The sequence below is a fragment of the Daphnia pulicaria genome, chromosome 4 (assembly GCF_021234035.1).
Source record: "Daphnia pulicaria isolate SC F1-1A chromosome 4, SC_F0-13Bv2, whole genome shotgun sequence".
In the NCBI taxonomy this organism is placed as follows: Eukaryota; Metazoa; Arthropoda; class Branchiopoda; order Diplostraca; family Daphniidae; genus Daphnia; species Daphnia pulicaria.
The window spans coordinates 340,733-356,019 of record NC_060916.1 but is presented as its reverse complement, the minus strand read 5'-3'; the positions used below and the strand labels follow the sequence as shown (position 1 = coordinate 356,019).

The window sequence follows — 15,287 nt, the reverse complement described above, 5'->3', positions numbered from 1 at the left end:
TCCTGCAACAAGAGACTATTGTAAAAACACATTTTTTTTCCAATTTGCTTTAAACAAAACAACAAAAAAAGTTTTAACAAAAATTTACCTGTAATTTACGAATTTGGCTATATTTTGGATAAGCAAAAGTCTGGAGGACTGAAGAAAGTCTTTTCAGGAATATCACTCGACATTTTCTTTGGTGACAGTTTTCTTCATGTCCTTCAGCAATGCAAGCTTCATGTGGGTAGTCATTCAGCCGATCGCAAACATGTGAGTATCTTGATCGCAGCAACAGCTTCAATTGGCCTGAAGAAAAGAAAATAACTTTTCTTGCTGAAACCTTTGATTATTCCATTGATGCTGAAGATTCGAGAAGATTAAAGCGATATGTTGACATGCTAAACCGAGCGAATCAAGCTTCTTGGTTGCTGTTGGGTCGGTGAACTAAATGTCATTTTCACTTGAGATCTCGACTCCAAGAGGCTTGACTGGACTCCCAACTACAGTTGTAGACAGAGTATGATTGCCCGGATTGCTATACAGTTGTTTTTAGTATCTTCCATTGAAGAGATGAGGAAACATAAGACGTTGATGAGGATCCACTGTAAAATGGACTCGTTTGTTTGACGGAGAAATCGCTATTGTGGCGCCACCAACATCATTCCTTTACGTGAGCAGAAATCCGATTTCACAACTTTTCCAGAAGAACCAATCCACCCGGACGTCAGCACAGCAAGAGAGCGTAGTGCACCAGTCAGCGATACGACGTACACGATGTTTGATTAGAGGAATTCCACAGCCGGACATGATGGGGGTTTCTTGAATCCAAAAGAGAAACTAAAGCCAGGATGTAAACGAAAGGTACAGTGCTCGGCAAGCGGTTTATCCGTCAATTCGCATTCTTCACTAGGCATGGAATGTCCAACAATAAGGCAGTGACAAGCGTGGCTCTGGAGACTCACTGGTAAATCGGATGAATCTACAGAAATGCAAAAATAAAAATCAAAGGATTTGGGATTGGCGCCGGAAGATTCTAGTCAAAAGAAACGAACCGAAATTTGAATGTCGCAGTCCAGTTTAATTCGTTCAACCGCGTTGACCAGCACATTGTGGCTTCACAGCTCTTGGAAAGATTCAGTTGGCATAGCAAGAAATATAACCACTCACTGTTTAGTACATTAAGTTGACCAGAGGGGTAGTGTCTTTCATCCATTAACTAGAGAAAGCCAAAAGAAAAAGGTGAAATAATAAAGCATTTCCTCAAATACATTCACAAAGTGAAGCACAAAGGGGAAAAATAAATGATACCTGCTGTCAGTTTTCGTGTATGTCTCCACCAGAGTAACATCCTGTAGGTTATTAAATATTAACTAATAATTACTACTAATAATTATTAACTATTGGCAAAATTTATCTTTAGCCATTCCAATTGGCAGCAGAGAATGCAACGGGCATGAAGATAATCCGATTTGTTAATGTTCGATGTGTGTGTTGTAGTTCATTTTATATGACAATATGAAAAGTATTTTACCGTTCGACCTAATTCCCAAGCCTATGTCTGATTTCGAGTCTTTTACGGTATGTTATTCAAGCCATAAACGTAGCATCTTAGAAAAGAATCGGGCATAGTTTCTGTTAAATGGAACAAATTCAATCATCAAATTTTTTGCATAAACTTTGAGTCGACTCCAACTTGTCAAACCACAAAAATTCGATCGCCAATAGTCGTCGTTCGTCATATAAATAATGAAATAATAATCAAGAGAATAACAGCGTTTGATGCAGGAAAAGAATTTTCGAACTCCAGTCTGTCAAGAAATACTGGGCGAAGTTATCGAGAGTTATATGCATTTTCGTCAGCCGTTAAAAGAGAACAGCGAGACTGATGCGTTGCAATCTCGAAACCACCTGGATTAAGCAATGGAACTGAGCAACGTTGGCGAAATCAACACATCCGTCAGAAAAAAAAAAGAAGCTAGATATACGATACTACGATAACCTCATTAATAATACATCATTACCGCAAACCAAGCGTTCGATTCTTTGTGGAAATATTTTTTCCTTTTACATGTGACCCATTTCCGTCAGCAGTGAAAAGAGAACAGGAAAGGACTGATGCTTTGCAAGCTCAAAACCACTTCTCGTCTCTACTGCTGATCTGAATAACCTATTAGGCACAGCCGCAACGGGCACTTCCTCCACCGTGTGGATTTCAGCATGTCGCCACGAAAATCCTCGTTCACCTTCAATGTTTCCAGATATTTTTTCCGAGCCACTCCTTAATTTGTTCACTAACCGTGAGCGTTCAAGCAAAGAGGTAACTCTAGTTCACAGTAGACGTTCGCGGGTGAAACAACGCTGATTTCCTGATCCAAAATAGAAATTGAATAATTGCTCGTCGTTTTCTATTCAAACTATTGAACGTTTGAAATTGTGTTTTATCTTTGGACGTGGGGCTGCAATTCCCCAAGTTGAAAATGTTTCCCATTTCAAAGAGACGGGCCCTGCTTGGACTTTTGTTTTCTTTTTTGGCCGTTCAGATTATTCAAGCTGCTGTAGACTTACGACTACTCCCCAAAGTAGAAAAGAACGAGCAGGTGAATGAAGAAGGATCGATTGAACAAATAGGAATCGAAATTGAGAGAGTGGGACCAGCTGATGACCCAATGGAAGGATCCAACGTCACTTTAATCTGCAGTTCTTTCGCATTATCCTCAACCAACGAGTCAATAGATCCACCAACATGGTACTTTTATGGAAATGGAAAAGCGACATGGCACAAGTTTTCATTCGATTACTTAAAGGAACCAAACGCAGGCATATAACACTATACATGCTATAAGAAGAGTGACGCTGATTTTAACATTTCTTTCTATTTGCAAATCTCGCCTATCGTCGCAGATATTAGAAACGAAATTGAAAGGACGACAGACGGATTAAAATTTAAGCGAAAATTGCACTTGATCAACGTAACCCTAAATATCCCATACACCAAATTCAAATGCGCGTATGGCGCCGACGATTCGACAGCAGTCAAAGAAATTTCTTTCGCTATTAAAGGTGAATATTTGATGAATTCAAATAATAAAAGATGCCAAGTCCTATGCTTACATTTAAAAATAATATTAACGGATTTCTTTTCTTTTCATAGAAATCAACAACGACCCAGTGTCTAATTCAATTTCCCTAAAAAAAGGTGTCGGCCAAAATTTGATCTGCAATCGATTGTCGCGATATGTTCCCATTCATTGGCTCAAGGTGAAATCTTTCATTCTCTTCTCTTACGCGGTATTTTCAGGTTGGCAATTCAATTGGTATTCTAACATCTAGGATGGCATGGCATACTCCGACCTGGTCTATGAAAACGAAACCGCGTCGATTGCGCAACTGCAAGGAAAAGAAACGGAGAAGGGATTCTACGAATGTCGATGGAAAAACAGCAAAGGAGAGCAAAGAAACAAGTTATTCACAGTCAACAGTCAAGAAAAAGATACACAAACCATCATCATATCTGCATCTTTCATCGGATTACTTGCAGTCGGATTGGGAATCGGAATTAAAGTTTATCTCGACAAAGTAAAAGATTTTTTACTGATTCTAATGATGAAGCACACACAAAACTCAAATCATTTTAAAGAGAACCGTAGAAAGACAACTTGAAAAAAGGCTGAATGGAGATCCGAGTAAGATCGACCCGGATGTGTCAATGGAATTTCAAACGGAATTCCTGCCCTACGACAAGAAATGGGAGTTTCCAAGAAAACGGCTCAGACTCGGTTTGTTGTACATCACCATTGAATTAATTTAACGGCAGAAAATAATTCAAAGTTAAATTAAAAGGTCAAGAACTGGGATACGGTTGTTTCGGTAAAGTTGTCAAAGCTGAGGCCGTGGGCATGAAAGACTCGGATGAAACTATTACAACAGTCGCCGTTAAAATGATTAAACCAACAGCCAATTCAAACGACGCATTAGATGCTCTTATTAGGGAATTAAAAATTATGATTTATTTAGGATCGCACTTAAATATTGTTAATTTGATGGGGGCCTGCACCAAAACCCTCGTCAAAGGTAAAAATCACCATCATTAAACAGATGAAACAAAATAAATTAAAAAAAAAATTTTGTTGTCACTTGCAGAAGAAATTCTGGTCATCATCGACTTCTGCCGATTTGGAAATTTAAAATCTTATTTAATTGAACACCGGAACAAATTCATCAACCAGTTGACCGCATTAAGTGATTTTCTACCTGGGGACGAAACGGTGGAAATCAACACACCAGCTAAGTAACAGATGAAACAGTGAACGACAGCCACTTGTTTATTCTATTCCTTTCAATATTTAAAGTCTCTCGGTTTCAAATGATTTTACCGAGCATCCGCTGTCTGTCGACAATGAAGTTCCGGGACGTGAGTTTACGCAGAATTTTTTTTCCCATCAACTGCGTCATATTCACATGGCTTTTATCGATTAAAAAACTGAAGGATCGGAAAATTATGTTGACAATCAGCCCGAATCAGAACAGGCCAGTATTAACGCAGAAGATTCGAAAGCAATTGCCAATCAAATAATAAAAACGAGCGACTTGATTTCCTGGTCATTACAAATCGCTCGAGGGATGGAATTCTTGGCCAGCAAGAAGGTCAAAGACGCAATCTCACCTAAAATACAATTATTTAATCAAAATGTCCCGTCCCCTAACAGGTTCTACACGGCGATTTGGCCGCCCGCAATGTCCTTTTGGCCGATCACGGAGTCGTCAAAGTGGCCGATTTCGGAATGGCCAGGCAAATGAAGGATTACGATTACCAGAAAACGGGAGAGGTAAATAAGGCGGCAATCAAAACTTTATTTTCTTAATTACTAATTTTATGTTTTAATGATGTAGGAGTTGATGCCAATCAAGTGGATGGCCATCGAGTCCCTGACGGATAAAATCTTTTCCAGTCAATCGGATGTCTGGTCTTACGGGGTGGTTTTGTGGGAAATCTTTTCCCTCGGCAAAGTTCCATATCCAGGTGGGAAATCAATCAATTGAAATTGCCATAAAAATGAATGACTAGCGTTAAATAATTCTAATTTCAGGAATGGATAATGGTTGGGCGCTTGTAAGAGACATTCAAAACGGACACCGAATGGAAAAACCGGAATATTCTCCCAATTTCTTTGGGGATATTACGAAAAAATGTTGGCACATAAATCCAAAGGAGAGGCCAACTTTCTCCCAACTGGCAGAGATGGTGGAAAAATACATCGAGTCACTTGTCGGCTTGGATTATTTAAATATAAATAGACTAGAACGCGAAAATGATTTAATCGGTGTGACAGTCTAACTTAATGAACCATTCCAACCCTGAATCAATCCAACATGAATAAATTTCGTTCAATAATCTGTAATTAATAAAACTGTCATCTTCTTTTTCCACAGAACAATCCAACACGTCTTTTTTTAATTTCTATCTTTTCATTGCCTCGCAAAGGAAATTGCTTAACGGGAACACCACAATCGCCGCATTGCACAAGAAAAATTGCGTTGTCGATCAGAGCGGCGAGACCAAAACCTTCACTATTACTACCGATTACTATATAGAAATAAAACTGCATATACCTCATATTAGAATTAAAGAATCAAGGCCGATTTCATAACGTCCATTCTTCTCCGCGGTGATGAGGGCGGTGTCGCTCGACGCACCGGAATCAGTTTGTGAGTTTGAAAAGCAATGGCATCCAAACAAACAGCAGAAGGGAATAAAGCGATCAGCGCACAATATAAACTTGAGTAATTTTTCATAATTGAAGAGTATCCAAGTTACCAGAAGAAGGGCCTTGAGTTTCCCGTGACTGGTGAGAATGGCGGTGACATGCTTCTATACCAATACCATCGATGAAATCGCATTAAGCGGTTGAAGTGGCGACAGTGGACATGTATAAGTCCAGAGAACAGGCTGCCTATAGGTGGTGAGGCTGATACAATTGTCTAAAGGATTAAGATAATAGATGATGTGAAAGATGTCAAGTGCCAAAATCGAAAAACAGTAGTCGGTCTCGACTGAAGGAAAATGTGAAAGGAGATGTTATAGAAACTGCTACCATCACTATTGCCAAAATTAGTCTTTACCCATTCCAATTGGCAGTAGAGAATGCAAAGGGCATGAAGATAATCCGATTTGTATTAGATAGATCAATGCCTTATGCAAACTGGGTAAAAAAAAAGAGGCTTTGATCAGGCTTAGGACTCGTAACCAAATTTAAAAGGGAGATTTGAAACGGCAACCAAATTTAGATTCGTTTGAGAAATAAAAGCAATTTTGGGGGGAAATGATACCCCCCCCCCTTATAACAGAGTAACACGAAGTTCACGGGGCAAGATGCCCTGCATCGTTACGTTCTTGATAGTTTCAACTGCTTTCGAAAAACCCACTAAATGATCTTGTAAGGCAAAACATTTCTGATTTCTTCTAACAAAAATCTTTGCTGCATGTCAAAAAAATCATTTGACGTGAACACATGTAAAGCGCTTACTGACATAATCTGTCAGTAGCATCTACCAGAAGACTGGCCCAGCCCCTCAGCTGCACTGGCATCGAAAAATCTTGCATGACGGTAACAAAAAAGTTACCCAATCAAAATCAAGTTGAGCCATTAACCAGAGGTGATGTTATCAAATACAGCCTATAAGTAATAAATGGATGTTCAAGATAAATGTCTTACTTCATTTCTGAAATCCCAGTCTTTCTAAAGCGACGATCCTTTTTCCTGGTGCTCTTCAGCGAAAAGCACCGTACGAACGTAATGTAGCGATCGCTGGCTGCTGCCGCCTGAAGAGGAGGTGGACCAAACTTTTCTACGTTTAAAACTTCAAATTCGTACAAGTACCACGTGGAATATCGTCTAATAGAAAACAAAAAATTATATAAATTCGTATTTGGAATTTTGGAACTAAAAAATTATAATACAGGAAACAACTGGAGGTGAACGTGAACAGTGGAACCCAAACTGTAAGTGACTCATTTTGTTTAGATTTTTGCTAGGAAAAGGTGATAGGATCTTCAGATTCAAAAATTATAGGAAAATTCCAGGGCAATTTAGATGAAATGAAAAAGAGGAGTCCTACACAAATGAAAATATACAAACAAATGTAAAAGAAATTCTACTGATCTCGCTCACCTTTGAAAATAAAGTAATAGAGCACTATATGTGGAAACTTCCTATTGGTGATTTTCATTCTGTTTATCCATTTTCACAATTCTGTGAATGTAAAAAAATACTTATGTTATTTTCACATAGAATACTTCCGAATATTTGTCAAGCAGACTCAAGTTATTGGGCATTGACTTTAACTTAAAGATTTTAATTGACAACTACAACTGAGCACTTAACAAGAGCCAACACGATTATTCACTAATGATGCACATCACAAAACTTGATTGCACTTACCATCATGCAAATTTTTCGGTTTCTGGGGTTCGTTTAGAGTTTAGACACGTTTTTTTGTTCAATTTTGAAAGACTGCTTTGTTTCCTGTTTTGCTGTATTTTTGATTTCTTGATAACTTAACGAAAAATGACAAAGAAAATTAAGAATCCATTTCAACCACAACCGTAGAGCACAAGTAGGCTACAAGAAATCAATTGAATGAAAAAGCAACAGGCAGGCAGAGCGGCAGCCATTTTTTCCCATAGGCCATCTATCGTTGAAAGTAACAGTTGCTGCATAGTTTGAATCTGAATGCGGGAACGGAAACAACACGTAACTTTTCCAGTCATTAATCATTCACCAGTCACGAGTGTCAGTGACCCTTAATAGTTGGGTGGGGGGACGAGAAATGGCACTAAAAACTTGCCATAGAATAGTCTTTGCAGATCTTGTCATTGATGCGACTGTGGCCAACGCTTCTGCACTGAATCCAGCGAAAACTATACGGAATGGACGGCTCCGATACGGGCACAAGCGAGCATTGAGGCGACAGCGAGTGGACAAGGCGGCATAAAAATTGCCATTCGATCACCATTTTGTTCTCCTTGGGACTTGAAAACGTTTGACACTTCCATGATGGTCAGCAATAAATTGGAATTCAAAATTTGTTATGATGCTTACATCCAACCCGCGCGTATTAGGTGATCCGCTCCTCTTTTTATCCGCTACCCTTTTTTCTTGGTACGGTACATAAATTGCGTATCGAACAAACTTACTGAAAGAACCAGGCAATTCTTAACTATTGGCAATTTTCCACATGCGCAATTAATCCGCCTGTGCTGGAAGGAGAAAAAATTGTCGGGACTCACGGCCATTAAAATGTGTGGCATTCAAAATTTATCTTATCTGCTCTAGCTTGTTTTATTTTATTTGATTGGTATATTGCGTTTTAAAGATTCGTGAACTTGTTTTATACGCAGGATATACGCCAAGCAACGACCTTGGCGGAACTATCAAATGACACTATTTTTCTATCTTTCAACTCTCGAGGACTAAAATTGACAGAAACGGAAAACACCCAAGTGGAAAAACCAAATTCAAATGAGTTTGCCTTCGTATTTCTGTCCCAATGATATTACGATTGATATCACAGCTTGAAATCACTTAAAAACGTTGTGTTCCACACACAAAAAATCGTTTTATTTAAAAAAATAAATAAAAAATAAATAAAAATGTGAATTTCGCCAGGAATATTAAATTACATTTCTGTATTTTCTTCCACTCGATGCTGGACTTTTATCGCGCACACGATAAATAAATAAATAAACCCAGTCGAATGAGTTCGTCCAACTTTTCTGTATGAATGCTCAGTAATTCTTGAGTTCCCGTTCAGTTTAAACGTCAAAGTGTCGATAAAACCAACGGAAATGGCAACTACACCGGTGAGGTGCATCCTCGTCATATTTTTTACTGTCGTTTGCTGCAATTGCCGATTGGACAACCCCGGCGGTTCTTCTTCTTGGGCGAAACTGCAAATCTCACCGGACACGCTAAGTTCTATGGAGTACGGCAACTTTCTCGTTGATATTTACGAACACGTTGACAATCACAAAGCAACGACAACTGCCAGTGAGAAAAAATATTTCTATTCCCCCATTGCGCTATTGGACCACAAAAGTGCCGTTAGTTCTTACAACAAAGTGACGAAACAGCCAGAGATGCGATTTCGTGTGGAAATGTGGAACGACAAAGTCCAGAATGAAGTTGTCAAACATTTAAACAAATCCATCGGTCAAGAAATTCAAAGTGAGAGTCATTCCCTTGGAGAAGGTCATTCTAACCAGTAACACACCCGCATCAGATTATTCGCTGTCGCCAGTTTGGACGAACTATGACAAGAGCAAAACTCTGCGACTTTCTCTGTCGTGTTTTGAACAGAAAATCTGCGACGAACTCGCCAGAGAAATGCGATCCGACCCCGAACAATTTGACCATTTCAAACTCCTTTACAGTTTGTCATCGCAGACGTCGCAAACCAAACAGACGACCATCAGCATCGACAGTGTCACTTCCGGTCAAATGGTCTCGACTCTTTTGCAGAAATTTGAAGACAAAAAAGAAATTTTTCTGACGGCCAACGACGAGAAAAAAATGTTGGCGGAAACGGCCACCAACATTCGAATGGACACATTTGACGATTCCGAGGTCGTGTCTCCCGACACGGAATCGCAAATTTTAAATATTTTAAAAGATTTGCTGGTCACATCCAGGACGACCATCAAAGATGAAAGCGACAAGATGTGGGACTCTGTTTTCTGGAATGACGACAATTATCGGCCGGATAAAACGACGAAAACTTTAAATGAAATCCTCAACAAACTGGACACGGAAACCCAAAAGAAATTGGCGGACATGTTTCAGAAAGCGGAGAAACAAGCGGAAATAAGAGAAAAATTAACTTCGAGTAATAAAGACGCGGAGAAAAGACGGGAGGAACAAATTCGTCGCGAAAATCAATCGAAAGATGCAAATGAAAAGGAAATGAGAAGATCACAAGCAACTGATCAAGAACAATTTAGTCGCAATCAAACTCGCGATGACAAATCGACAACCAGCAGAGATGACACTGATATCACCGTCGATGACGTCGGCTCTGATGACGGCGTTAAAATTGCGACCAATAATAGTCACACGCACAATACCGATCAGCAAAACGAGAGGAAGGAAAATGCAAAGAAAAATTCAGATGAATATGACAGGAAAATGGACAACAAAGAAAGAATCCAACATAATTACGACTCAAACAGTTGGGCTGACGTGGACAGAATCAGTTCAACAATTTCAGGGAAATTGTCAAACGATTCCGATAGTTCCCGGCGAGTCGAAATTGTAAAGGAAGACGTTGAAAAATTATTACAAGAAAGTAGAAATCACGTCCAATGGGACGGAGAAAAATTTGTGCCCAAACCGATGCAATTGAGCAGAATCAATTTGGCCAAATTTCGTGACTCTCAATCGTTTCAGGATCGCAACGTTCGTGTCCGTTACACGACCGCTGAACTATCGGCGCCAATCAAATTTGTAGAACACGCAGAATTGACTGTCACCGACGAATGGAATAATTTAAAGGAGGAACTTAAAGGTTTTTGAAGTAAATTTTGCAAAATAAATTTATTAAATTTTTAATTTATTATTGGAATTGAATTTCAGCCACTACTGAACTCTTAACTACAACTGTGAACAACTTGGTGAAGACGAATACCGAACTGAGAAATGCGAAAAACGATTTAACTAATGAATTAAAAGGTATTTTAACTTATTTACCGTACTATGATTTGACGAAAACTGCATTTAAATGTTGTGTTGTGCAGGGACTAAAAAGGAGTTGGAGAAAACAAAGGCCAACGTCAATAATTCATCTGCCCAATTAAATGGTATTTAATCGCTGTACTGGAAAAAATTTTATAAGAAATTTTTTTCAAGTCACCAAATTCAAAATAATTTTTATTATTGCAATCTACAATCTCATAATGCCTTAAAAAATTTCATTTGATTGTGTTTTTATTAATACAGAGACTAAAAAGGAGTTGGTGAACACGAGGGCTGATGTAACCAAAAACCTCGATGGTTTATCTTCCAAATTAAAGAGTATTTTACCTTTATTTATATAAAAAATCAGATCAAATCTGAAAGCAAAAACCTTTTCAATAAATTTAGCGACCGAGAAAGAATTGGCAGAGACGAAAATAATCGCCGTGAATATATCAACTGAACTCAAAAGTAAATCTTACGAATATTGAACGAAATTGAGAAAAATTGTATCAATTAAATTTTGTTTTCTTTGATTGTGTAGTGAATTCAAACCAATTACGTCAAGATCTAAAAGTCACTGAAGAAAAACTTAAAAGAGATCTGAGAGGTACAAGTTAACTTTTTTAAATCCTATTTGCAATTCTTTACATTTTAATTGAATGAAATGGTTCAGCAACCTCAAATGATTTGAAAACTGCAAAAACAAATTTGGCCTCAACGAGAACGGAATTGAACAGCACAAAGTCCGCCGTTTCGCATTTGGCGACCGAATTGAAAGGTAAAATAAATAAAAAATGTTTTCATAAGAGAGTAATTAAATCTATAGAGTTTCTAACTAATCGTTATTTCATTATTATACTGAACAATTAAATTATCGTCCCAATTTAAATACCTTCTCAATTCTCGCAACGATTGAAAAACAAACGAAATTAATTTGGTTTTCTGTTTGTGCAGCGAATTCGCAACGATTTAGTTACGAACTAAAAACTGCCGAAGACAATCTGAGAAAATTACTTGGAGGTATCTAATTCATTTTCTTTTAATTTACTAACTTGTTTTAATACGATCGAACGAAATGGTTCAGCAACTTCAAATGATTTGGAAACTGCAACAACAAATTTGGCCTCAACGAGAATGGAATTGAGCAACACCAAGTCGGCCGTTGCGGATTTGACAACCAAATTAAATGGTAAAATTGAATAATTAAACATTTTTATTTCTAAGACAGAAAAGAAAAATTTCCTTTTTGAAAGCCCGAACGAGTGAAATAGTTGACATTGGTCAAATGCCAACCTCCTGTTGGGATCTGGAGCGAATGGGACACAAACTGAGCGGATTCTTTTCTGTCAAAGGATCGAAGAAGATGGAAATGATTTACTGTGACTTTTATCCTAATCAAAATGGTATAACGAGCTTTAATTTTATTTGTTATTGTTCATCCAAATCTTTTTGTTTGTACAGACAAACAGAAATGGATCGGATACGCCGACGTCAAATCGGCGCCCGTCCATTTCCACGTCCAGAGAAATTCTTCATTTAACAAAACAGAAACTCCGATTCCGTTCGATTTGGCGTTGGTGAACGAGGGAAACGCCATGAATTTGACGTCGGGGAAATTCACGGCAACGCGACCGGGAATTTATTTTTTCTCTTTCGTGGGAATGGCGCGTCTTGAATCTTCATCTTCTTCTTGGCTTGCTTCTTTTCTTTATTTGAACGGGAATCGAATCGGGTCGAGTTTTGTTAAAGAGAGTAACGCCCCCGTTGATCAATTCAATCCGGTGACCCTCCAGTCAACGCTGAACTTGAAAACAGGCGATCAACTCTGGGTGGAGATTAGATATCTTTCTAGTTCATCCTCGTATTTGCTTGACGAAGGCAAAAGTGGTTACCACCACACCCATTTCTCGGGTTTCATGTTGGAGGAGGAAATTGCCGCATCCCTTTGAGGTTTTGGGTTCAACATCCAAAATTCGCAAAATGAACGTCGACACGAAAATTTGGGGAAGGGAATTTTAAGGGGGATGGGAAGATAATGCATTCGACTCTAATTCATTAAGGGATAAGAATTTCTTTAACAAAATTGAACTGTGGATGTAATTACACTTAGTGAATACACAAGCCAAGTTTCAAAATTCTATCTCCAAAACTCTAGACGTTAATACAAACGAAAAACCAATTTTGATTGCCAGATTGACAAAAAGTGGGAGGCCTAGAAATGGGAGAAAATTAATCCGCGTTTAATTCACAAACGAATTGGAATTTTAAAATAATTCTTTTACTGATGAATTCGCATTTATGTTGTGCACTCGTTCAGAAAAAAATCGCTTTTCTATCTCTAAAAATAAGGGCAGGAGACGTGAAAAACTCATTTTGATTGTCAGATATAAAAATAAATTTTATTTTTACATTTTAAAATTTCGTTTGAAAACAACACAAAACCAAGCATCTACACATCTCGTTTATCTTTAGTAAAGGTTTTCCACAATTTTAATTTGATTTCAATTCATTTAAATTATTTCCTTCTCAAGGTCACGGCCGATGGGAGAAAAAAATAGGGGAAGATAATTCAATCGACTCTAATTCGTTAAGGGATTGGGGATTTTTTAACGAAAATTTGACTGTGGATGCAAATACACTTACTGAATACACACACCAACTTTGAATTTTCTATCTGGAAAAATATAGACGCATCAGGGAGAAAACCGATTTTAATTGCCAGATTTATAAAAGGCGCGTCAGACTAGAAAATTCATTAACCTCTAATTCATTTACGGATCAGAATTTTCACATAAATTTTTAACCGATGAATTCGCATTTCAGTTTTTCATTCGTGCAGATAAATTCACGTGTCTATCGCTAAAAACAAGGGCAGGGATCGTGAAAAACTCTTTTTGATTGCCAAATTTAAACATTTGATTTGATTTTTTATTTAAAAAATTCCCCTTAAATCAATACGAATACACGTCTCGTTTATCTTTAAATGGGCTTCTCACTGTTTAATCATATTAAAATTATTTATTTTCACTTCAATTATTTTCTCATGGACGCATCAGAATTTTACGAAGGGGAGGAATTTCGATCGACTCCAATTCGTCAAGAGGTGGGAATTCCTTTACGAAAATTTTACCGGAAAACAAATAAATATTTTTACACAGAAATTTAAAAATTTCAATCTGTAAAAATGTGGACGCGACCCGTAAAAAACCAATTTCAATTTTGATTTACAAAAGGCGCGTCACACTACAAATGGGAGAAAATTTATTCGCGTCTAATTCATTTGCGGTTAAGATATTTTTCACATTAACATTCTCATTATAGTAGATGCATGGCTGAACGCAAATTCACGCGTCTATCTGCAAAATCAAGGGCAGGGGATTGAATTTGATTAGCCTCTCCCCCATTAAAAAATAAAACAAAAATCCAATTTGATTGCCGATCGCAGCTTCAAATCAAACAAAAATTAACGCTGAAACGCTTTTATTTTTGAAAAAATCAAACAGAAATAAACTATACAAAGAAAATTGTGAATTTCAGAGTATCCCTATGGCCCGTTTCTTAGGCCGGCGAATTGTGCGACAACACTAAATCGCTATCGAAAATACACCAGCGTATAGCGGTTGGCGGATGTCAGTTTAAATGAAGAACGTTCTGTACCAAACTGATTTTTGAAAAATAACTGCGTTGAACATTCAAAATGCCGCAAAATGATCGCCGACCCGAAAATTTTTCCTTTGAATAATTTACGTAATATGTTGATAATAACGGAAGAAAATTTTAACATTCGATTCTACTTTATTCAGGGGGTATTTCTTTTGCCGAAAACTGGCAATACATGGAACTAGACTTACACAAACTAATTTTCAAGTTTCTATCTTCAAAAATTTAGGCGTGTGACAAGTCAAAACCAAAAAAGATTAATTGGTTGTGCAGCGCAGCACAAAATTCTAGCGTCTATCACAAAATCAAGGGCAGGGAACTTGTTTTGATTGCCAAATTTACGCCCCCTCGAAAAAAAGGACTTTAAAAATTTGTTTGCCCATCTCAGTTTGTAATCACATAACACGACAATGAAACGCACAAGTTCCCTGCATATCTCGTTTACCTATAAAGGAAAAGTCATTCACTTTTTCGGTTTGAATTTAAAAAAACAAGTAGTGATTTTTAGAGACAGATACGCCAAAACAAACAATAAAGAATAGCAACTGCCTTTTCAAAAAATAAGAGTCCAACATGACAACTGAAATTTCATGTCGTGTCAGTTGATTAAACTATTGCTAATGCATCCACGACCACTGCAAGTCATCGTATGGCTAATGGCAAAGTCAACAGTTTCGAATTCCTCGAGTTTTGGCACCTTACACAGAAACAAGATCATCGACTCATCGTCAATTAAAGATGATGCCGACACAATCTCCGCGATTAACCAATTAGTAAGTCACAACCCTCGTGAAATTTTCGTCTGGTAAGAAAAATATATAAAAAAGTTCTTACTTGTTGCCTCCACTTTAATGACGTTTATTTGGTATTCCTTTTCAACGTAGTTGGATTTCGTGGCTCTAGTGATGGGTAGTC

General features: G+C 37.8%; 1 protein-coding gene, 2 long non-coding RNA genes and 1 pseudogene across 4 annotated transcripts; 2 read left to right on the top strand and 2 right to left on the bottom strand.

The window, feature by feature from the left end:
- Positions 1-641: 641 nt before the first annotated feature.
- On the bottom strand, positions 642-5,729 carry LOC124336613. 2 transcript variants are annotated; one of them, XR_006917122.1, is made up of 3 exons: positions 5,593-5,729; positions 1,035-1,198; positions 642-961 (listed from the first exon to the last, which is right to left on the bottom strand). It is a non-coding gene; the product is annotated as an uncharacterized LOC124336613 (long non-coding RNA). The 2 variants fall into 2 exon arrangements; XR_006917121.1 differs by lacking the exon at positions 5,593-5,729 and adding an exon at positions 1,291-1,515.
- On the top strand, positions 2,066-5,417 carry LOC124336122 (vascular endothelial growth factor receptor 2-like). The gene is made up of 13 exons (XM_046789789.1): positions 2,066-2,299; positions 2,523-2,799; positions 2,884-3,042; positions 3,134-3,240; positions 3,313-3,558; positions 3,620-3,758; positions 3,823-4,053; positions 4,123-4,270; positions 4,332-4,393; positions 4,469-4,626; positions 4,689-4,808; positions 4,873-5,002; positions 5,070-5,417. Exons 1-13 carry the CDS (start codon positions 2,231-2,233, stop codon positions 5,315-5,317), a joined length of 2,094 nt encoding a protein of 697 aa, XP_046645745.1. The 5' UTR covers positions 2,066-2,230; the 3' UTR covers positions 5,318-5,417.
- A 73-nt stretch (positions 5,730-5,802) lies between the features above and the next one.
- On the bottom strand, positions 5,803-7,589 carry LOC124336614. The gene is made up of 5 exons (XR_006917123.1): positions 7,422-7,589; positions 7,152-7,232; positions 6,941-7,094; positions 6,696-6,875; positions 5,803-5,961 (listed from the first exon to the last, which is right to left on the bottom strand). It is a non-coding gene; the product is annotated as an uncharacterized LOC124336614 (long non-coding RNA).
- Positions 7,590-8,736: 1,147 nt separating this feature from the next.
- LOC124336544 lies at positions 8,737-12,873 on the top strand (annotated as a pseudogene).
- The last annotated feature ends 2,414 nt before the right edge of the window (positions 12,874-15,287 follow it).